Below are 24586 nucleotides of genomic sequence, written 5' to 3'. Positions count from 1 at the left end.
GCGCTCACACGCTTGTCAAAGAAGGTGGCACTACCGTCTCCGGATACGGCCGCCCTGAAGGAATCTGCTGATAGAAAGCAGGAGGCTATCCTGAAATCTATATATACACACACAGGTGTTATACTGAGACCGGCTATTGCTTCAGCCTGGATGTGCAGTGCTGCTGCTGCGTGGTCAGATTCCCTGTCAGAAAATATAGATACCCTAGACAGGGACACTATATTGCTAAACGTAGAACATATAAAAGACGCACTTTTATACATGAGGGATGCACAGAGGGATATTTGCCGGCTGGCATCCAAAATTAGTGTAATGTCCATTTCTGCCAGGAGAGGGTTATGGACTCGGCAGTGGACAGGAGATGCAGATTCCAAACGACATATGGAAGTTCTGCCTTATAAGGGTGAGGAGTTGTTCGGGGATGGTCTCTCGGACCTCGTATCCACAGCAACAGCTGGGAAGTCTACATTTTTACCCCATGTTCCCTCACAACCAAAGAAAGCACCGTATTATCAGGTACAGTCCTTTCGGCCCAATAGAGGCAAGCGGGTTAAAGGCGCGTCCTTTCTGCCCAGAGGCAGAGGTAGGGGAAAGAAGCTGCAGCATACAGCCAGTTCCCAGGAGCAAAAGTCCTCCCCCACTTCCTCTAAGTCCACAGCATGATGCTGGGGCTCCACAGGCGGAGCCAGGTGCGGTGGGGGCCCGTCTCAAATTTTTCAGCAATCAGTGGGCTCGCTCACGGGTGGATCCCTGGATCCTTCAAGTAGTATCTCAGGGGTACAAGCTGGAATTCGAGACGTCTCCCCCCCGCCGTTTCCTCAAATCTGCCTTGCCAACCACTCCCTCAGGCAGGGAGGCAGTGTTACAGGCAATTCACAAGCTGTATTCACAACAAGTGATAGTAAAGGTGCCCCTACTTCAACAAGGAAGGGGTTACTATTCCATAATGTTTGTGGTACCGAAACCGGACGGTTCGGTGAGACCCATTTTAAATTTGAAATCCTTGAACACATATATAAAAAAATTCAAGTTCAAGATGGAATCGCTCAGGGCGGTTATTGCAAGCCTGGACGAGGGAGATTACATGGTATCCCTGGACATCACGGATGCTTACCTGCATGTCCCCATTTACCATCCTCACCAGGAGTACCTCAGATTTGTGGTACAGGATTGTCATTACCAATTCCAGACGTTGCCGTTCGGTCTATCCACGGCTCCGAGGGTCTTTACCAAGGTAATGGCCGAAATGATGATACTCCTTCGAAAGAAGGGAGTTTTAATTATCCCGTACTTGGACGATCTCCTGATAAAGGCGAGGTCCAGAGAGCAGTTGTTGGTCGGGGTAGCACTATCTCGGGAAGTGCTACAACAGCACGGCTGGATTCTAAACATTCCAAAGTCACAGCTGGTCCCTACGACACGTCTACTGTTCCTGGGGATGGTTCTGGACACAGAACAGAGAAAAGTGTTTCTCCCGGAGGAGAAGGCCAAGGAGCTGTTATCTCTAGTCAGAGGCCTCCTAAAACCAAAACAGGTGTCGGTGCATCACTGCACGCGGATCCTGGGAAAAATGGTAGCTTCCTACGAAGCGATTCCATTCGGCAGGTTTCATGCAAGAACCTTTCAGTGGGACCTGTTGGACAAGTGGTCCGGATCGCATCTTCAGATGCATCGTCTGATATCCCTGTCTCCAAGGACAAGGGTGTCTCTGCTGTGGTGGCTGCAGAGTGCTCATCTTCAAGAGGGCCGCAGATTCGGCATACAGGACTGGGTCCTGGTGACCACGGATGCCAGCCTTCGAGGCTGGGGGGCAGTCACACAGGGAAGAAACTTCCAAGGACTATGGTCAAGTCAGGAGACTTCCCTGCACATAAATATTCTGGAACTAAGGGCCATTTACAATGCCCTAAGTCAGGCAAAACCCCTGCTTCAAAACCAGCCGGTACTGATCCAGTCAGACAACATCACGGCGGTCGCCCATGTAAACCGACAGGGCGGCACGAGAAGCAGGGCGGCGATGGCAGAAGCCACAAGGATTCTCCGATGGGCGGAAAATCACGTGTTAGCACTGTCAGCAGTGTTCATTCCGGGAGTGGACAACTGGGAAGCAGACTTCCTCAGCAGGCACGACCTCCACCCGGGAGAGTGGGGACTTCATCCAGAAGTCTTCCAAATGATTGTAAACCGTTGGGAAAGGCCACAGGTGGACATGATGGCGTCCCGCCTAAACAAAAAGCTAGAAAAGTATTGCGCCAGGTCAAGAGACCCGCAGGCGATAGCTGTGGACGCTCTAGTAACACCGTGGGTGTACCGGTCGGTTTATGTGTTCCCTCCTCTTCCTCTCATACCAAAGGTACTGAGGATAATACGGAGAAGAGGAGTTCATTGTTCCGGATTGGCCAAGAAGAGCTTGGTTCCCGGAACTTCAAGAAATGATCTCAGAGGACCCATGGCCTCTACCGCTCAGACAAGACCTGCTGCTGCAGGGGCCCTGTTCCAAGACTTACCGCGGCTGCGTTTGACGGCATGGCGGTTGAACACCGGATCCTGAAGGAAAAGGGCATTCCGGAGGAAGTCATTCCTACGCTGATTAAGGCTAGGAAAGAAGTAACCGCAAACTATTATCACCGCATATGGCGAAAATATGTTGCGTGGTGTGAGGTCAGGAAGGCCCCAACGGAGGAATTTCAGCTGGGCCGTTTCCTGCACTTCCTACAGTCAGGGGGTGACTATGGGCCTTAAATTGGGTTCCATTAAGGTCCAGATTTCGGCTCTATCGATTTTCTTCCAGAGAGAACTGGCTTCGCTACCTGAAGTTCAGACTTTTGTTAAGGGAGTGCTGCATATTCAGCCCCCTTTTGTGCCTCCAGTGGCACCTTGGGATCTCAACGTGGTGTTGGATTTCCTAAAGTCACATTGGTTTGAGCCACTGAAAACCGTGGATTTGAATGTCTCACGTGGAAAGTGGTCATGTTGTTGGCCTTGGCTTCGGCCAGGCGTGTATCAGAATTGGCAGCTTTGTCGTGTAAAAGCCCTTATCTGATTTTCCATATGGATAGGGCAGAATTGAGGACTCGTCCCCAATTTCTCCCTAAAGTGGTATCAGCGTTTCATCTGAACCAACCTATTGTGGTGTCTGCGGCTACAAAAGACTTGGAGGCTTCCAAGTTGTTGGACGTAGTCAGGGCCCTGAAAATATATGTTTCCAGGACGGCTGGAGTCAGGAAAACTGACTCGCTATTTATCCTGTATGTGCCCAACAAGTTGGGCGCACCTGCTTCAAAGCAGACTATTGCTCGCTGGATCTGTAGTACGATTCAGCTTGCACATTCTGCGGCTGGACTGCCGCATCCAAAATCAGTGAAAGCCCATTCCACGAGGAAGGTGGGCTCTTCTTGGGCGGCTGCCCGAGGGGTCTCGGCTCTACAACTTTGCCGAGCAGCTACTTGGTCGGGGTCAAACACATTTGCAAAATTCTACAAGTTTGACACCCTGGCTGAGGAGGACCTAGAGTTTGCCCATTTGGTGCTGCAGAGTCATCCGCACTCTCCCGCCCGTTTGGGAGCTTTGGTATAATCCCCATGGTCCTTACGGAGTCCCAGCATCCACTTAGGACGTCAGAGATTATAGGAATTTACTCACCGGTAATTCTATTTCTCGTAGTCCGTAGTGGATGCTGGGCGCCCATCCCAAGTGCGGATTGTCTGCAATACTTGTATATAGTTGTTGCTTAACTAAAGGGTTATTGTTATGAGCCATCTGTTAGAGAGGCTCAGTTATATTTCATACTGTTAACTGGGTATAGTATCACGAGTTATACGGTGTGATTGGTGTGGCTGGTATGAGTCTTACCCGGGATTCAAAATCCTTCCTTATTGTGTCAGCTCTTCCGGGCACAGTATCCTAACTGAGGTCTGGAGGAGGGTCATAGTGGGAGGAGCCAGTGCACACCAGTTAGACCTAAAGCTTTCTTTATAGTTGTGCCCAGTCTCCTGCGGAGCCGCTATTCCCCATGGTCCTTACGGAGTCCCAGCATCCACTACGGACTACGAGAAATAGAATTACCGGTGAGTAAATTCTTATTTTTTTTCTATTAGTTTAGTTATTTACAGTTTACTGTTAGCAATGTGTTCAGGTGTAGTCTTTGAGAAATGTAAAGATTGTTGCTATGCCCACTGTTATTGCACAGATAAGTTTTTTTACCCAAGTAATGGTAAATGTTTATCAAGTTAAAATAACCATACACACATTAGGAGATCTTTATTAACAAAGCTCCCTCCAAATACAGATTGTCTAATGTCACAGGATTCTGATAGTGCAACGCTTACTTGACAAAAGTCCTTGTGTTGGCCCCTCATTAGATTTCTCTGTCCAGCCCCGGCCCCTCCATTAGGATTCTGTCCCAACTCATCCTTTACACTCCCCCTGCACCCCTCCCCGAGCACTCATACTTACCCTGGCAGCCAGCCCTCCTCCCCGAAGTTTGTCCTGTCTCCCTTGCAGTTGGAGCTGAAGGGATGTGAGCCCAGTCATCCACTGCACGCACACTGAGGAGCCGGTACGTACCCTCTGAAACTAGTTTCATGTGCTAGAAAAACTAAGGCACCTGTCTATTAACGTGCAAGTCATTCAGCAAGAATCTGGTGCATTGTCATGCGGAAATAGCCTCCTTCCATCTAAAGATGGGTACCCACTATGCCGACTTGTTTGCAAACTCGCCGTCGTGCCACATAGCATCCAATTAAGGTAAGCATAAGCACTTACAGATCAGCTGCTCGATATGTCTGTCCTCGCATAACAGCTGGGCAAGCATTTAAATTTGCCTTCCCAGCTGTGATGTCAGTCCCTGTAGGTGGACAGGCGGTTGGAGGACCACCCGTACACACAGCTAGGTATGCTGATACATCTATTGGCTGTGCTGTGGGGCTGATGCGATATGTCTTTGAACAACGTCGTTAACCGACATATCGGGTATACACACCCGCTGACCTGCTCACGATATGTCTCCTGTTTGAGCCAACAAACTATATATTGCCTGGTGTAAACACAGTTTAAGCGAATACATGCATGAATGGGTGCAAATGATCTGTTCCGTGACGTCTGCTGGTCAGTGATGTTTGCAGATATATTAAGGGTCCTAATGCGTGCCAACAGATTACACCCCACACCATAACAGAGTCACCGCCACCTTGGAGTTTCCCTTGTTGGCAAGTGGTGTCGATTGCCTCTTGGTTTTTTTTCCCACAAGCGTAATTGTCATCTGCCCAAACAGTTGGAACTTCGACTCATCCGACCAGGCTACATGTTTTCAGTCAACTAGTGGCGGCGTTTACAAACCCTGGTGATGCCCAGAGCCTTGTAACTTGGGGTCAGCAATTGGAACCAAATGGACTTTCTGCTTCTGTACCTCATAGAAGAAAGGCAATGTTACAGTGTTCAAACGCTGATGTTAGTTGTGGCCACAGCATTACGTTTTGCTTTTCTCTCTGGGAGTGTTGCTTGCCAGTCAGATATTAAAGTGTGTTCTAGACAACGCAGTCCATGATTGTCCAGAGTTTTTCATCTGCCACCACGGTGGAGCTCGATGGATGTCTTCCCTGATAATGTTATCATTATTTATTAGCAGTTTCTTATATAGCGCAGCATATTCCGTTGCGCTTTACAATTAGAACAGTTATAGAACAAAACTGGGCATAGACAGACAGACATAGAGGTAGGAAGGCCCTGCTCGCAAACTTACAATCTATAGATGTTGTGCAGAATACCCTTGACGTTGTTGCATGTGAAAATCCAAATTGAGGACCTGATTCAGTAAGGATTACAAATTATGCTAAGTAATCCTTTTGATCGCATGCTGGGGGCCGGCCATTGCAGGGCAAGGCCGCCCAGCATGCTAACTGCCCTCCCCCTCTTGGACCATGTTGTAATTGCGGTCGCACCTCAATTTCAGCATTATCGCTAAAAGTAAGGAAGCCTCCTGCCTGCGCAACCTGGCTGCGACCGCAGGAGGCCCGCCACCATCTTTTTGATTGCGGCTGTGTGTGACATCACGCAGTCGCCGCCCCCACAACGCTCCGTTTCCGCCTTGCATTTTCGGACGTTAAAAATGGGCGGATATTGTGATTTATGACCGGTTTCCAATTAGAGGCCTTCTTTAACACCCAAAACTGGACCCGCGATCTCACGAAAAACACATGAGGTACTGGATAATTTCCCGATCCCATGTGTTATTGCAGCTCGCGTGGCTGCTTATCAGGGATTAGCCCCAATAAGTGCCGGGATCTGAGAATAAGGACACCAGCATCGGGGCTAATAGGATAGTCCCCGGCGAACCTATTAGCAGCTGTAAAGTACCCCTGCTAATGGGATATCCCCCAGAGTCTTATAAATAAACTTAGTTTCACGTTATAAAAAAAATCTTTATGGACAAAACAGAAAGGACAAGACACTGTTCTTAAATTACTGTACAGTGAGACGTTGACAACACTACCATGAGACTAGAATTTTCAAATAATGGCTAGCTTAGATGCTTTAGAAACTTGTACCCCTGTTAAAGGGAGATGGAATCAGGACCAGCGCTCATCTCCCTTAAGCCTTTCATTCTCATTTCATATTATACTGTGATATTGTTAATTTTATATTGCCTAGAAGTGAGTAGTATTTTGCTCAATAAATACTGTTTATATTTTTAAATTATTGCCTAAGCCAGAACTCTGTATCACATGATCCAGACGTGTCCATTAGAAGTCAACATCTTGTCCAAGGAATGAATATGAATAAATATATATATATATATATATATATATATATATACTGCTCCAAAAAATAAAGGGAACACTAAAATAACACATCCTAGATCTGAATGAATGAAATATTCTTATTAAATACTTTGTTCTTTACATAGTTGAATGTGCTGACAACAAAATCACACAAAAATTATCAATGGAAATCAAATTTATTAACCCATGGAGGCCTGGATTTGGAGTCACACTCAAAATTAAAGTGGAAAAACACACTACAGGCTGATCCAACTTTGATGTAATGTCCTTTAAAACAAGTCAAAATGAGACTCAGTAGTGTGTGTGGCCTCCACGTGCCTGTATGACCTCCCTACAATGCCCGGGCATGCTCCTGATGAGGTGGCGGATGGTCTCATGAGGGATCTCCCAGACCTGGACTAAAGCATCCGCCAACTCCTGGACAGTCTGTGGTGCAACGTGGCGTTGGTGGATGGAGCGAGACATGATGTCCCAGATATGCTCAATTGGATTCAGGTCTGGGGAACGGGCAGGCCAGTCCATAGCATCAATGCCTTCGTCTTGCAGGAACTGCTGACACACTCCAGCCACATGAGGTCTAGCATTGTCTTGCATTAGGAGGAACCCAGGGCCAACCGCACCAGCATATGGTCTCACAAGGGGTCTGAGGATCTCATCTCGGTACCTAATGGCAGTCAGGCTACCTCTGGCGAGCACATGGAGGGCTGTGCGGCCCCCCAAAGAAATGCCACCCCACACCATTACTGACCCACGGCCAAACCGGTCATGCTGGAGGATGTTGCAGGCAGCAGAACGTTCTCCTTGGCGTCTCCAGACTCTGTCACGTCTGTCACATGTGCTCAGTGAGAACCTGCTTTCATCTGTGAAGAGCACAGGGCGCCAGTGGCGAATTTGCCAATCTTGGTGTTCTCTGGCAAATGCCAAACGTCCTGCACGGTGTTGGGCTGTAAGCACAACCCCCACCTGTGGACGTCGGGCCCTCATACCACCCTCATGGAGTCTGTTTCTGATCGTTTGAGTAAACACATGCACATTTGTGGCTTGCTGGAGGTCATTTTGCAGGGCGCTGGCAGTGCTCCTCCTGTTCCTCCTTGCACAAAGGCGGAGTTAGCGGTCCTGCTGCTTGGTTGTTGCCCTCCTACGGCCTCATCCGCCTCCTGATGTACTGGCCTGTCTCCTGGCAGCGCCTCCATGCTCTGGACACTACGCTGATAGACACAGCAAACCTTCTTTCCACAGCTCGCATTGATGTGCTATCCTGGATGAGCTGCACTACATCAGCCAGAAAGCATAGGAGCTGAGAAGTGGTCTGTGGTCACCACCTGCAGAACAACTCCTTTTTTGGGGGTGTCTTGCTAATTGCCTATAATTTCCACCTGTTGTCTATTCCATTTGCACAACAGCATGTGAAATTGATTGTCAATCAATGTTGCTTCCTAAGTGGACAGTTTGATTTCACAGAAGTGTGATTGACTTGGAGTTACATTGTGTTGTTTAAGTGTTCCCTTTATTTTTTTGAGCAGTGTATGTGTATATATATATATATATATATATATATATATATATATATATATATACGAGAGAGAGACTTTAGTTCAGCACTCCTGCTAACTGCTGGAAAATTGCTCCAGTGCCATCCACAAGTAGACACACGTACAGAAGAAAAGAGATGGTGGCATTTAGAGTCTTGAAAAATTCTGTAAGTGTATTAAACATCAGAGCTATAACAGCCAACGTTTCAGGGTCACTCAAGCCCTTTTGTCAAGGCAACATAGGATGGTTTCCAAAGGTATTAATCCCCCCCAAAAAAGTTCATAGATATGTCTGCATTTCAAATGACACTTATGGCCTGATTCTGAGTCGGACGCAACCACGTCCTTGTCTGTGTCTATTGCAGCAGTTGGGTCTTTGTCAATGCCACTACAAAGCCCTTCCCTGGTGTATGTCCGTGCAATATCTATATCTGTGTGTGTGTGTGTGTGTGTGTGTGTGTGTGTGTGTATATATATATATATATATATATATATATATTTAGAGAAATAGTTAGAGAAATATATATATATATATATACCAACAAATCGAAAACCACAGCACTCGCCACCCCAGAAGCGGGGTGCAGTATCCGCACTCGCCACTAATAGGGTGGGGTGCATGCAGCCCATGGCCACCTACTCAAAAATATAGAAACAAAAAGTTCAGCACTCACCAAAATGAGCTCACTTATCCTCACAACATCAATGAATAAATGAATAAATGATGGGGGTTTAGTTAGTGAATTGGCCAATACACGGAAGCCTGCATACCGCTCGCCAAGGTACCCCACCTTCATGCAGGTCCTACACTATCACAAAATCATAAAAATTAAAACCTGGCAACTGTATCACATAATATAACTGCAAATATGCACACTTGGTGTAAGGTGTACCTGCCATGAACTGCATGGCTTTTAAAAGGTACACTAGTCACCTGACACTGGCTAATAATTTACTAAAGGGCAGCTGACACAGGTTTAAGATAATTGGGGTGCATGAACAAAGTTTGTGGCCACAGTTAATGAGTTAACCAAGGATTAACCCTGAAATATACCAACAAATAGAAAACCACAGCACTCGCCACCCCAGAAGCGGGGTGCAGTATCCGCACTCGCCACTAATAGGGTGGGGTGCATGCAGCCCATGGCCACCTACTCAAAAATATAGAAACAAAAAGTTCAGCACTCACTATAACTATGTGCAGTTATATTATGTGATACAGTTGCCAGGTTTTAATTTTTATGATTTTGTGATAGTGTAGGACCTGCATGAAGGTGGGGTACCTTGGCGAGCGGTGTGCAGGCTTCCGTGCATTGGCCAATTCACTAACTAAACCCCCATCATTAATTCATTTATTCATTTATTCATTGATGTTGTGAGGATAAGTGAGCTCATTTTGGTGAGTGCTGAACTTTTTGTTTCTATATATATATATATATATATATATATATATATATATATTTAGAGAAAGAAATAGATATAGATAATCTATATCGGGGTTGTTCTTTTAAACTACTTTTTGTATATGTATCACTTTTAGGAGGGAATTCAGTTGCGGACAAAGGGTGCGTATTGCCATTGCGGCAGCTTTTAAACACCAGCACCTCATCTCTAACCCCTTGCCTGACCAGCTGAATCCCGAATTTGCGCAAAAGTGCTCACTACCCTATGGGGCAGCAAGAAATTTGTCCAAGTTTGGGCTGCGGTAAAGTGTGGCTATTGCCACACTGATTCAGCCGGGCGGACGTCTTTGCCCGCAATTGAATTCCCCAAAAGTTACAAGGCTCCTACACTAGAGAAATAACTTTTTGAAAATAATGACCTTAGGATAAGGGCATAATCTGTGTCAGCCATTTAAAAATGAACTTTTGGGCTCCTGCAACATTCTGAAATTCTACACATTTGCCTCTAATTGAAATCTGCCACACAATCCCTTCTACATTAAGGTTTCCAGGAGGTGGATTATCACCCAGTCCAGGGGGTATATTTACAAAGATTCGTGTTTTTGCCGTTTTGAAGGGTGTTTGAACTCGAATGGTATCGGGTGCATTTTACTGCAACTTTTTGAATCCTGATACGATCATTCACTAAGCTGCCGACTTTTCCCAATTCGTATTTTCCGATGTCGATGTGATTCGTAATGTTAGGCAGTGTTTTACGGGAGTGATGAGTAAAACACTGCCTGACAAAACACAAGGAATCCCGGCCGGATCTGTGAGATCCGTGCAGGGCTTCATTGTATACCTTAAAAAGGTGTTTTAAGTAGTAAAATATCCGAAAAAATTGCGTGGGGTCCCCCCTCCTAAGCACAACCAGCCTCGGGCTCTTTGAGCCGGTCCTGGTTGACAAAATATGGAGAAAAAAATGACAGGAGTTCCCCCATATTTCATCAACCAGCACCGGGCTCTGCGCCTGCTCCTGGTTCCAAAAATACGGGGGACAAAAAGCGTAGGGGTCCCCCGTATTTTTGAAACCAGCACCGGGCTCCACTAGCCAGGTACATAATGCCACAGCCGGGGGACACTTTTATACTGGTCCCTGCAGCCCTGGCATTACATACCCAACTAGTCACCACTGGCCGGGGTACCCTGGAGGAGTGGGAACCCCTTAAATCAAGGGGTCCCCCCCTCCAGCCACCCAAGGGCCAGGGGTGAAGCCCGAGGCTGTCCCCCCATCCAAGGGCGGCGGATGGGGGGCTGATAGCCATGTGTAAAAAATTTGAATATTGTTTTTAGTAGCAGTACTACAAGTCCCAGCAAGCCTCCCCCGCAAGCTGGTACTTGGAGAACCACAAGTACCAGCATGCGGTTGAAAACCTGGCCCGCTGGTACCTGTAGTGCTACTACTAAAAAAAATACCCCCAAAAAAACAGGACACACACACCGTGAAAGTATAAGTTTATTACATACATGCACACCTCCATACATACATACTTACCTATGTTCCCACGAGGCTCGGTCCTCTTCTCCATGTAGAATCCTTGGGGGACCTGTGAAAAAAATTATACTCCCATAATCCAGTGTAGATTGTGTCCAAAGTATAATCCACGTACTTGGCAAAACAAAAAAACGGAAACCCGACCACGCACTAAAAGGGGTCCCATGTTTACACATGGGACCCCTTTCCCCGACTGCCAGGACCCCCCCTGACTCCTGTCAAAGAGGGTCCCTTCAGCCAATCAGGGAGCGCCACGTCGTGGCGCTACATTGTATCTGTGCCGTGTGCTGCCTCACATACACTACAGGAGCACACAGCCAATCAGGAGAGTGCCACGACGTGGCGCTCCCTGATTGGCTGAAGGGACCCTCTTTGACAGGAGTCAGGGGGGGTCCTGGCAGTCGGGGAAAGGGGTCCCATGTGCCAAGTACGTGGATTATACTTTGGACACAATCTACACTGGATTATGTGAGTATAATTTTTTTCACAGGTCCCCCAATAATTCTACATGGAGAAGAGGACCGAGCCTCGTGGGAACATAGGTAAGTATGTATGTATGGAGGTGTGCATGTATGTAATAAACTTATACTTTCACGGTGTGTGTGTCCTGTTTTTTTGGGGGTATTTTTTTAGTAGTAGTACTACAGGTACCAGCGGGCCAGGTTTTCAACCGCATGCTGGTACTTGTGGTTCTCCAAGTACCAGCTTGCGGGGGAGGCTTGCTGAGACTTGTAGTACTGCTACTAAAAACAATATTCACATTTTTTACACATGGCTCAGCCCCCCATCCGCCGCCCTTGGATGGGGGGGACAGCCTCGGGCTTCACCCCTGGCCCTTGGGTGGCTGGAGGGGGGGACCCCTTGATTTAAGGGGTTCCCACTCCTCCAGGGTACCCCGGCCAGGGGTGACTAGTTGGGTATGTAATGCCAGGGCTGCAGGGACCAGTATAAAAGTGTCCCCCGGCTGTGGCATTATGTACCTGGCTAGTGGAGCCCGGTGCTGGTTTCAAAAATACGGGGGACCCCTACGCTTTTTGTCCCCCGTATTTTTGGAACCAGGAGCAGGCGCAGAGCCCGGTGCTGGTTGATGAAATATGGGGGAACCCCTGTCATTTTTTTCTCCATATTTTGTCAACCAGGACCGGCTCAAAGAGCCCGAGGCTGGTTATGCTTAGGAGGGGGGACCCCACGCAATTTTTTTTATGTTTTAACACTAAACAGACCCTTTCCCATAGATAACCATGCACAGATCTCACTGATCCGTGCATGGTTATCCAAACTCGACTGGAAAAAGCAGGTCTATTTTTTTGCTGCTTTTTTTAACGAATCGAAAAAAAACAGACCCGCACGTGAGCACTCAGAAACTAACACCCAAATACGAATGAATAGTGAATGCCCGTATTCTATGAAATAACAGCCGCGTTTGACCGATGGTCTATTCATTCGTATTTCTGAACTTTGATAATCAAACCATTACGAATAGTCCAAACACTGCCGAGATTGGTGCTTAGTGAATTCCCGGATTGGGACTTAGAAAAAAAAACACAAATCGGACAAACTCGAATTCTTTGTAAATTTAGGCCCAGGTCTTCTATTTGCTTTGGTGGTAAACCATCTTCTGCAGCTCTTAAGGGATCTCCTATGTTCTCACAGCTTGCAATGCTGAGTTTAACTATACCCTATTCTCTTTTCTTTTTCTTTTTTTCACTCTATTTCATTGCCATCTTTATTTTTGTTTGTTTTTGTTTTAACATTTTTTTTAAATGTTTTATTTTGCTTTTTCCTGTTCAATTTTAATCTTTCACATTCATTTGTTGATGCTGATTAGCCATCTTGCCATGATGTTGCAGACAAATGTTGTTCAGGGATGTGCAAAGAATCACCCCAAAGCCCCAGAGCCGATTTGCGTACAGCTGTCCCGTTACGGCAATTGAGAGCCCAGTTCTTTCTGTCTTAGACCAGAGAAGGGTATAAAACCATCTAGAATATTCTGGAGAAAAGAATTGTAACATTTTCTCTTTAATAAATTTTTGCAGCATTTAGAAGAAATCATCAATTGCACTTAGAATTTTTTCAGTGTCCTTAATCGTAAGTGTCTTAGCCCACTATAGCGTGACCCCTTAAACATGGCACTTATGTTGTAAGAACATTTCACTGTTAAATGTGCCACTGCCATTTAGTATTTGTTGGTCACTGGATGGATTCCTTAAACTTGTCACTGCCATTGTTATAGATGTAGGCTGAAATGGGTCTCCGTTCTTTAAAACCATCACTGCCATTGATACATTTTAAAATCTCAAAAATTGGGAATAGAAGCATTTGTACACTTTGGTGTATGGCCTTTTGTATACTTTTTTAGTTGCGGCATATATAAACCTGGTGAAACTTTCACACCACCTGCCAAATACTTTGCACATACCTAAAAAGTAAATTCCATTTTCCTGCTCCATTTGCCATCTGTATTTTTCTTTTTCTTTTTTTTTCTTTTTTTTTTTCGGTTTCACTTGTCTTTTTCTCTTCTGCCGTCCCTCTGCGGGCAGACTCAGGGTGAGCCTCCAGTGCAGGGAGAAGACATTGTTAAATCATCTGGGACAGACCATCGGGGAAACCTCCCGAAAGTCTCCATCCCAATGCCAGAGGAGAAGTCTATGGAAAAATGCCGTCTGCATCCACTTTTACTCCCAAATCCCCAACTCCCTTTCCTTATGTCATTTGTCATTTTCTTGGCGGTGACACTATGGTGGCTGGTGTTCTTATGAGCACTCATCTAAGGAGTACACTCATTCAGTTTGAGCATGGCTGTTGAGTAGTCTTCTTTTTGGTGTTAGTAGACCAATTTTTTAGCTGTATAGAAACACACCTTTCTTTCTCTTGTACAGATTTTTATGTTCAACTCATTGTTTCTCAGTTGTATTTTTGAATTAATATGTGTCTTACCAGTTTTGGTTTATCATGCACTTGTTCTTTTCACATTGTCATGTTTTATATTCTTATGTAGGTTGGTTTGTTTGTTTGTTTGTTTGTTTGTTTGTTTGTATGTATGTATATATCTAAATGATACTGTACCTCTGCATTACACTGCCTTCAAACTTCTTACACCTGTCTGCTGTGGACTGATAATACTGGACTCAGAGTGTCTCACATCCTTGATGGACTCTGCACTCTCTCTCTCTAAATGTCATCATTCACCTCTGAACTTTCCTCTTTTTCTCATTCATACTGGTCTCTATTCCCAGTTTTGTTAGATTACCATTTGGCCGTAGGATTTTCCTTTTTGGGCTTGAACTCTTGAATAGCAATCTACACAAGCTTGCAAATACATACATGTAATTTAGCACTTCTATAGTGCATTATGACATTTGCTGAAATAGATTGTTAATCTACTTATGTTTTCCTATACGTTATCATGGCTACAATGTAAGGCAGGAAATATTGCAAAATGCTGCCACTGGTTTGTATCAATAGTTTCTTCTTAACCATTTTTTCCTATTAGTTAACATTATAGCAAGGTATTCCAGTTTCTGCTTTTGTCTCCGAAATTCAATCAGACAGGCTGGTAGCAGCCTGTTTTGTATACTCATCTGTGATCCACTTCTTGCATATTTTCACTGTGGATGCAGCGCATGGTTAGTTATCTGGAGTGTTATTTGAAGATTATCTATATGAAATCAAGACTTTTAACATTTTCATTTATGTCACTTATCACGAGTTTAGAAACTATAAATGTTAACAGTTATTAAAAAAAACTTCATTAGAATAAAGTTGTTGTTATTTTTAAAATATGTATGACATTTGTGCATGATCACGTAGTGTGCCATGTCAATACAGATTAAAGGGAAGCAGGCATTTAATGAAAGCTTTTCTCTTACTCCAGCTGTACTGTACACTGTAGCATAGCACCAGAAAACACAGACAGCTGTTTAAGGGACACTTTATGTACAGTAGTGCCTTTTACAGATCTGCATCTTAACACACTGGTGCTTTGGTTATCATGCCAGTTTGCAGAACTGGCATGATAGTTTTATCAGTGTCTGACCTCTAAGGGCCTTTGTCGGATTGCATCTGTTCTCCTAATTAAGTGTGTGACATGTAAGGCTCATACACAGAGATGGTTCCTCTTACATCCTTAGAAGAATGAACACTGAACATCTGATTTTAGTGTCTCTCTGTGCAAGGTTTTATGGAGCTGTATAAATAATTGAGAAGTCTAAGTTCTCAATGCTTTTTCAGAGATCTGTAGCAAAACCTGCTTTCTTCCAACTATATAATGTTGTATTCTGCCATTATGTTCTGTGGATTTGTAATGACCCCATAGCTGAATTAGTTTTCTTTATATATCCGTCCTGTACATCTGTTTTAAAAGGTAATGCTTAACGTGGCCCTGATTAACTTTGGAGACCCACATACTGTATTGCACATTCATAATAGATGTGCCATAGTAGCCATAAATGACATAATCATTATTATTATTATTATTATTATTATTACTGTTTATTCATAGTATGCCTCAAGGGGTCCATAATGATTTAGAAAGGGCATATACAGATACTGTGTGAATGTAACAAGATATAACATTTATAAAACTGACCGTTGAAAGCAAAATAATTGCAAACATTGCTTAGTTTTATGCTGCTCATTGAGCTCTGTGTGTATCTGATATTACAAATATAATGGTATGGCGGGAGTATTTTTTCTTTGTTACAAACTGAAGGGAATTTCTTGAAGGTCAGATGTATCCTACGTGTATTGTTGCCCTCTACTGGCCTAGCTACAATTAGTTTTTGCAGGTACAGTCAGTAGTATATTGTTCTGAGTAGAGAGTATGCAGGATATAATATTTTTCCAACATTGGGAAGACTATTAAAACTCCCCACCGCATTCCTTTTTTTTATTAATAGCCATTTATCAACTGGATGTATTATGCAAAGCCTATGTCCTAAGTATCACTGTTTGTTTTGTGACTGTTCACTTATATTACTTTGGGTGGTTGTTTGAATTGCACAAAATATTATTTTTATGATTTTGTTTTTTTTCTTGTAGCAATTTTTTTTCCTGGTCATCTTAACTACATTTTATTGTACAGTATTGTTGGGTGTTTTTTATTGTGAAATTCCATCTGTTGGTGTTCTGAACTTTTTCATTTCCCATTTTTGTTTTGCATGAGGATTTTTTTGTAGAAATATTTTATGTTTTATTATATAAGACACTAACATTGACTGGAATATGTAATTGTATTTACGTTAATGAATATAATAAATACTTTTTCATATTCTGTAGTTTTTATAATTCTCCGAGGGGCTTATAGTTGGTTATTGAATTACTTATTGTTGTAAATATGAAATTTAAAGAATAGTAATAGGCTGTGGTAATTTTTTGTTTAAACCTAATAACTTTATAACGAAGTACATAACCCTGCATTCGTGTAAATGAAATGTTTATCAGCCATTATGACTCCAAATTTGTCTATAAAACTTTCTCTAGAAAGTTACTTTCCTCCTTCATAACTTACGGTCACCAGCAAAAATAGCCCTCTTTTTAGGCAATTAATTATCATTATTGTTGTTGATTTGTTAGACACCATATGGGGGATATCCAATTGAGTGAAAGGTTTTGCCTGCAAAAAAAAAAAACCCTGTGAACTTTGCACCCAATTTTGGGTTACCTTGAGTGTGCGCACTCCTGATACCCGCAGTATAAAATTTTGCAACAAAAAAAACAAGCAGAAAATCCTGCTGTGTGAGAAAATATTATATCTCCCCTCCATCTTTCCACTGCGGAGGAGAATGCTGGGAGGGAAGGTGGCTGCTGTGAGATGTAATTCTCCATGCTGCTGCCTCTAGGCACACATGGGGCTCACACACACATATTGGGGGAGGGGTTACCACACATGACTGAGGTCTCTCACATATACAGTGCCCTCACCCCCCCTTTGCATTTTTCATGTTTTGTTGCCTCACAACCTGGAATTAAAATGGATTGTTTTAAGGTTTGCATCATTTCATTCACAAAACATGACAAAGATTTTTTTAATTTATTGTGAAGCAAATAACAAATAGGACAAAATCACAGAGAACTTCAGCGTGCATAACTATTCAGCCCCATAAAGAAAGTACTTTGTAGTGCCATCTTTTGCGGCAATTATAGCTGCAAGTCGCTTTGGATAAGTCTCTATGAGCTTGTCACATCTTGCCACTGGGATTTTTTGCCCATTCCTCAAGGCAAAACTGCTCCAGCTTCTTCATGTTGGATGGTTTCCGCTTGTGAACAGCAATCTTCAAGTCTGACCACAGATTCTCAATTGGATTGAGATCTGGGCTTTGACTAGGCCATTCCAACACATTTACATTTTTCCCATTAAACAACTCGAGTGTTGCTTTAGGAGTATTCTTCGGGCCATTGTCCTGCTGGAAGGTAAACCTCCGTCCCAGTCTCAAATCACTGGCAGACTGAAACAGGTTTTGCTCAAGAATATCCCTGTATTTAACACCATCCATCTTTCCCTCGACTCGAAACAGTTTACCAGTCCCTGCTGCTGAAAAACATCCCCACAGCATGATGCTGCCACCACCAACTGTGGGGATTGTGTTCTTGGGGTGATGGGATGTGTTGGGTTTGTGCCAGACATAGCGTTTTCCTTAGTGGACGAAAAGTTAAATTTTAGTCTCATCTGACTAGAGTATCTTCCTCTATACATTTGGAGAGTCGTCCACATGCCTTTTGGCAAACTCAAAACGTGCCTTCTTATTTTTAACACTAAGTAATGGCTTTTTTCTGGCCACTCTTCCATAAAGCCCAGCTCTATGGAGTGTATGGCTTATTGTGGTCACATGCACAGATACACCAGTCTCTGCTGTGGAACTCTGCAGCTCCTTCAGGGTTACCTTTGGACTCCGTGCTGCCTCTCTGATTAATGCCCTGTCTGTGAGTTTTGGTGACTGACCCTCTCTTGGCAGGTTTGTTGTGGTACCATGTTCTTTCCATTTGAAGATGATCGATTTGATGGTGCTGTGGGGGATCATCAAAGATTTGGATATTTTTTTATAACCCAAACCTGACTTGTTTGGAGAGCTCCTTGGTCTTCATGGTGTGATGCCTCTTGCTTAGTGGTGTTGCAGCCTCTGGGGCCTTTCAGAAAAGGTGTGTTTATACTGACAGATCATGTGACACTTAGATTGCACACAGGCCAATTTTCAAATTGTTATTTATAAAAAATCTTTTTTATATAAATTTTTCTCACTTCACCAGCTTAGACTATTTTGTGCAGATCCATTACATGAAATTCAGATTACATTTTTTTTTAAATTATGGGCTGTAATGTAACAAAATAGGTAAAAAGCCAAGGGGGTGAATACTTTAGCAAGGCACTGTACTTTACACGCACCGCTGCTGCAGAGGACCAGGCTGGAGGAAGTAGATACCACTCCAGAAGTTCAGTAATTAAGGCTAATTAAGCTAACTGAAAATGGTATGGAGGGTTCTGCTCATGAGAGAGCTTGCACTGTAGTGGAAAACGGACAAGAGAAGCAAGTGTGCACCAGCAAGCTCTAAAATGAGAGCATTTAAAGAGCTAAAGTCTGATCAGGCATTGTAGGGAATGCTATTAGTGAGGATGACTTGTAGTTGGGTTTGAGAGCTGGTTATCAGATGCAGGGCGTGGGTCTGCAGTAAGGCTGATAGGGGTATATGCAATTGCGGTCGAATTCCCGAAATTGTCGAATTTCGGGTCATTTTCGCCCAAAAAAAAATTCGCCTATGCAATTCAGTGCTTTCCGACCAAAAAACGGACTTTTGAAATTCGAATTTTTGCAAATTCGACTTTTCTGCAGTGATACAAGTGCTGCAATTCGACCAAAGCATATTCAATTCAAGTTTGGAAATTCGACAGCAGTGCTTTTAGACAGCAAATTCGTCATTTTCAATCCGCCACACTTTGGAGGGTGAAAACAATAAAAAAAAATTTAAACATGTTTTTTTTGGTGTTTTTTTTTTTTAGGAATAGCATATCTATTTATATTAGAAGGGATTAGGTACTTTTTTTTTTTTTTTTTTTATTGCTGGAACGGTAAAATCCTAAAAAAAAATGGCGTGGGGTCCCCCCTCCAAAGCATAACCAGCCTCGGGCTCTTCGAGCTGGTCCTGGTTCTAAAAATGCGGGGGAAAAATTGACAGGGGATCCCCCGTATTTTTAAAACCAGCACCGGGCTCTGCGCCTGGTGCTGGTGCCAAAAATACGGGGGACAAAAAGAGTAGGGGTCCCCCGTATTTTTAACACCAGCATCGGGCTCCACTAGCTGGACAGATAATGCCACAGCCGGGGGTCACTTTTATGCCGTGCCCTGCGGCCGTGGCATTAACTACCCAACTAGTCACCCCTGGCCGGGGTACCCTGGGGGAGTGGGGACCCCTTCAATCAAGGGGTCCCCCCCCCCAGCCACCCAAGGGCCAGGGGTGAAGCCCGAGGCTGTCCCCCCCCCATCCAATGGGCTGCGGATGGGGGGGCTGATAGCCTTTTGTGATAATGAAAAGAATATTGTTTTTTCCAGCAGTACTACAAGTCCCAGCAAGCTTCCCCCGCAAGCTGGTACTTGGAGAACCACAAGTACCAGCATGCGGGAGAAAAACGGGCCCGCTGGTACCTGTAGTACTACTGGAAAAAAAATACCCAAATAAAAACAGTACACACACACCGTGACAAGTAAAACTTTATTACACACTGCCGACACACACATACTTACCTATGTTCACACGCCGACATCGGTCCTCTTCTCCATGTAGAATCCACGGATACCTGAAAAGAAAAGATCAATATACTCACCTCAGCCAGGGTCCAGAGATAAATCCACGTACTTGGCAAAAAAAGAAAACGAACACACGGACCACCGGACTGAAAGGGGTCCCATGCTGACACATGAGACCCCTTACCCCGAATGAGACCTGTCAGTGACAGCTGTCACACAAAGGTCTCTAAAGCCAATCAGGAAGCGCAACTTCGTTGCGCTCACCTGATTGGCTGTGCGCTGTCTGAACTCAGACAGCGCATCGCACAGCCCCGTCCATTATATTCAATGGTGGGAACTTAGCGGCTAGCGGTGAGTTCACCCGCCGGTCAGCGGCTGACCGCGGGTAACCCCCCGGCTAGCCGCTAAGTTCCCACCATTGAAACTAATGGAGCGGCTTTGCGATGCGCTGTCACAGCACAGACAGCGCACAGCCAATCAGGTGAGCGCCACGGAAGTAGCGCTTCCTGATTGGCTGAAGGGACTTCAGTGACAGGAGTCACGTGATGTCCCGGCATTCGGGAGAAAGGGGTCTGATGTGAAAGCATGGGACCCCTTTCAGTCCGGTATGGAGCGGGTATTTGCGGTTTGTTTTTTTAACAAGTACGTGGATTATACTCTGGACGTGGATGTATCTCTGGACGCTGGAAGGTGAGTATAATTTTTTCACAGGTACCCTCGGATCGTCGGAGACCGTGGCAGTCGGCGTGTCAACATAGGTAAGTATGTGTGTGTCGGTAGTGTGTAATAAAGTTTTACTATCAAGGTGTCTGTGTACTGTTTTTATTTGGGTATTTTTTTTCCAGTAGTACTACAGGTACCAGCGGGCCCGTTTTTCTCCCGCATGCTGGTGCTTGTGGTTCTCCAAGTACCAGCTTGCGGGGGAGGCTTGCTGGGACTTGTAGTACTGCTGGAAAAAACAATATTCTTTTCATTATCACAAAAGGCTATCAGCCCCCCCATCCGCAGCCCATTGGATGGGGGGGGACAGCCTCGGGCTTCACCCCTGGCCCTTGGGTGGCTGGGGGGGGACCCTTTGATTGAAGGGGTCCCCACTCCCCCAGGGTACCCCGGCCAGGGGTGACTAGTTGGATATTTGATGCCACGGCCGCAGGGCACTGTATAAAAGTGACCCCCGGCTGTGGCATTATCTGTCCAGCTAGTGGAGCCCGATGCTGGTGTTAAAAATACGGGGGACCCCTACTCTTTTTGTCCCCCGTATTTTTGGCACCAGCACCAGGCGCAGAGCCCGGTGCTGGTTTTAAAAATACGGGGGATCCCTGCCCAATTTTTCCCCGCATTTTTAGAACCAGGACCAGCTCGAAGAGCCCGAGGCTGGTTATGCTTTGGAGGGGGGACCCCACGCCTTTTTTTTTTTCGGGTTTTTCCCGTTTTTTCCCGTTTTTTTAAATCGCGGCAAAATCCGCCAAATCGGCCGATTTTCGCCCGCGGTTCTGGCGAATCCGTTTTTCATTGAATATGGTGAATTCCGGCAGCCACCTTCCGGAATTCACCTGTCGAATTAAGTCGAATTAAAAAACGGCGAAAAATTGCCGCGATTCGCCGTGAATTGCATATACCCCCTGATAGCGTTCCAGGAACATTATTAAAAAGAATAAAAAGCCCAGCAAGAAATGCTGATCTCTGTTATACACCACTCCATATATTAGACCATACTGACTGTTGCATTTACTACATGTACATACCTTTTTCTCATAGACCAAGTGATATCATCTTATGGGGACAATTCAGTTAGCCACAGCAAAACCCGCACCTGAGATTTTTTGCGTTATAGTAATGCAATTTTGAAAGGAAGAAATTACAGCTAAGAAGGTTATTACTTTTTTTTACTTTTTTTTAAAAAAAATTCTGTAACTCAGAAAATGCCAGGATAAAGTGCAGTACCACTGGTACTTTCCTCCTTATGATTAATAATATTAATAGTGTATAAACAGTAAAACATGGGAATTAAGGACCGTTCATATTTCATGTAAATTTTCTCTGAAAAGCAGCAATGTATCTAATGATGATGGACTTGTATGTTGATGTGTTGTATTCATGAAAAGTGTTTTTCTTAACTTGCAGGTGGTAGTTGTAAGTATTTTTTCTACTTATATCTGCATCCTTGCAAAACAGAGTAGAGACAAATGTACCTCAATATACGTCAACCCTTTACTGAAATTCAGCACTGTTTTAAATATTTTATTCATTAATATCGACCATGTGACCTTTTAACAGCCTCCCATCCTTTTTTGTGGTCATTACCAACCTCCCGTTATGGCCATTTACTATCTAATATCCCACTGTTTTTGGGGTTCAGGGTGGCTTCCCATTCTTTCATACACTTTACATAATTGGCACACTGCAGAGTTAACGTGTGATACTTTTGGGATGGCAGGAATGTGATGCTTCACATGGTTCATGGTCTTTTGATTTTTATTTATTTTTGCTAAAATATCACGCATTGTGCATGGATTATTAACGTGTGAGGTCACAGCGTAAATCTGACGGCTAGTTTAATCTGCCCCTATTTATCATACGGTTCTGTGGTTCTCATGTGTAAAGATGGCTATGTGAGAAGTAGTAAGCAAATCTAGCACCTATTGGGGGTAATTCCAACTTGATCGCAGCAGGAATTTTGTTAGCAGTTGGGCAAAACCATGTGCACTGCAGGGGGGGCAGATATAACATGTGCAGAGAGAGTTAGATTTGGGTGTGGTGTGTTCAATCTGCAGTCTAAATTGCAGTGTAAAAATAAAGCAGCCAGTATTTACCCTGCACAGAAATAAAATAACCCACCCAAATCTAACTCTCTCTGCACATGTTATATCTGCCACACCTGCAGTGCACATGGTTTTGCCCAACTGCTAACAAAGTTCCTGCTGCGATCAACTTGGAATTACCCCCATTGTCTGGTGGTTGCAGTGTCATTTAGAAAGAAAATTAACAGTCGAGATTTGTTAAGGGCTGTAATGGTGGAACAGTTATTAAAATACAGATATCTAATGGAATTGACCAGCGTTGAACTTCAGCAATTCTTAAATACAGGTGAGTTGATTGAAAGTGTGCAAACCTTAAGGCTATGCAGTTGACATGCATGCTAAGGATCACAAATACTGTAGGTGGGCAACCTTGATTGATTAACCTGTTAATCATGTCCTTTCAGGGACACTTTTCACTAGTGCAGTGTTGAGACATAAAGCTAATGTGTACTAATGACAATTACAACCACCTGTCCTATAATTGTTTACAGCAGTATGACACAAATTTAATGTATTTTATTTACTGACACTCTGGTCACATTATAGACTGGTTACTTAAAAAATGTTTTGTTCAACTGGAAGTAATAAAATCCTATAAATTGTCCTCCCACTTTTCTATACAGCCTCCATTGGTGAAAACACAGACAGTAACCATCTCCAATTCTTCAACCAGTGAGAAGGGACAAATCCCCACCAAAGAAGTCCCTTTGGTCCACACAGAGACTAAAACGATCACATATGAGGCAGCACGGGTAAGTATTGAGCTGGTATAGTTTTTACTTTTAGAGGTAGATTTACGAAGGAGTGGGTTGCCAAAGCGGGCAATCAGCAGCAGCTTTGACCAATGGTTTTAAAATGGCAGTTGGATGAGCTAGATGATTTGTACCATTATCTTAATGACAATAAGTTACATTTGAAATTCACTATGTAGCCACATGAAACTTTTGATGTATTTTTGTTTTTCCTCTTTTCTGACATTTTATGGAGAGCATATGAAAGGAATTAAATCTGCCATATTTCTTTTGGGCTGATAGCTGCCCCTCTTTACAATTATTGGGACTGTCCTGACAGAACACTTTGGGAGCATTCTAAAGGGGAAGGTTCTAATGGGACACCTGTATTCCCCATTCTGGAGAATTCCATGATACATTTTTGTTTAGTGTAAGCACTATTGTAGACCGTTACTAAAGCAGAAAATAAGCATAGAGAACAACTTTTGAAAGAGAAATTCTATAGAAAAGCAACACATTGGTTTTGGATCAGGTCTTTCCTCCATTTATTGTAATTTAGAATATTGTTAGAGTTAAAAATAGTCACAAAAGTATCAACCTTAAAGTTAAACAATTTTGAGATATGGAAGAAGACTATTTTAACTTCTAAATGACTCCCACAATTGGCAACTTGTTCACTTCTTTTGAATTTGCTTGGTCACTCTTGGCTGAAAAACACTGGTATAATGGGACTAATTCAGACCTGATCGTAGATGTGCTAGATTTAGCACATCTACGACCAGTCACACTGACATGCGGGGAAGGCCGGCACAGGGCTAGTCCGCCCCGCATGTCAGGCCCCCCCCAGTCCCCGTACAAGTACAACAGCATCGCGATGCTTTTGTTCTTTAGGAGTAGCTCCCTGCCAGCGCTGCTCCTGCACACTGGCAGGAGCTACTCATCGCTGTGAGGGTCGCAGCGGCAGCGTGCCGCCGCCGGCCCGCCCCCTCCCACCCAGCGAACGCCTCTGCCTGTCAATCAGGTAGAGGTGATCGCAGGTCTGAGACAGCCGTCAGCTGTCTGGCATGC

At 44.2% G+C, this 24586-nt stretch overlaps 1 protein-coding gene across 15 annotated transcripts in view; it reads left to right on the top strand.

The window, feature by feature from the left end:
• LOC135037197 (protein 4.1-like) overlaps positions 1-24586 on the top strand; it is a 388175-nt gene that overhangs the window by 342726 nt on the left and 20863 nt on the right. For all 15 annotated transcript variants that reach the window (XM_063954534.1, XM_063954533.1, XM_063954544.1 and 12 more), the window contains one exon: positions 23411-23539. In XM_063954534.1, coding sequence (XP_063810604.1) covers positions 23411-23539 — 129 coding nt within the window. The remainder of the gene's footprint in view (positions 1-23410; positions 23540-24586) is intronic.

The sequence above is a fragment of the Pseudophryne corroboree genome, chromosome 2 (genome assembly GCF_028390025.1).
Source record: "Pseudophryne corroboree isolate aPseCor3 chromosome 2, aPseCor3.hap2, whole genome shotgun sequence".
Lineage (NCBI taxonomy): Eukaryota > Metazoa > Chordata > Amphibia > Anura > Myobatrachidae > Pseudophryne > Pseudophryne corroboree.
Note: the sequence above shows the minus strand (reverse complement) of the source record. Positions and strands in the feature narration are given on the sequence as shown.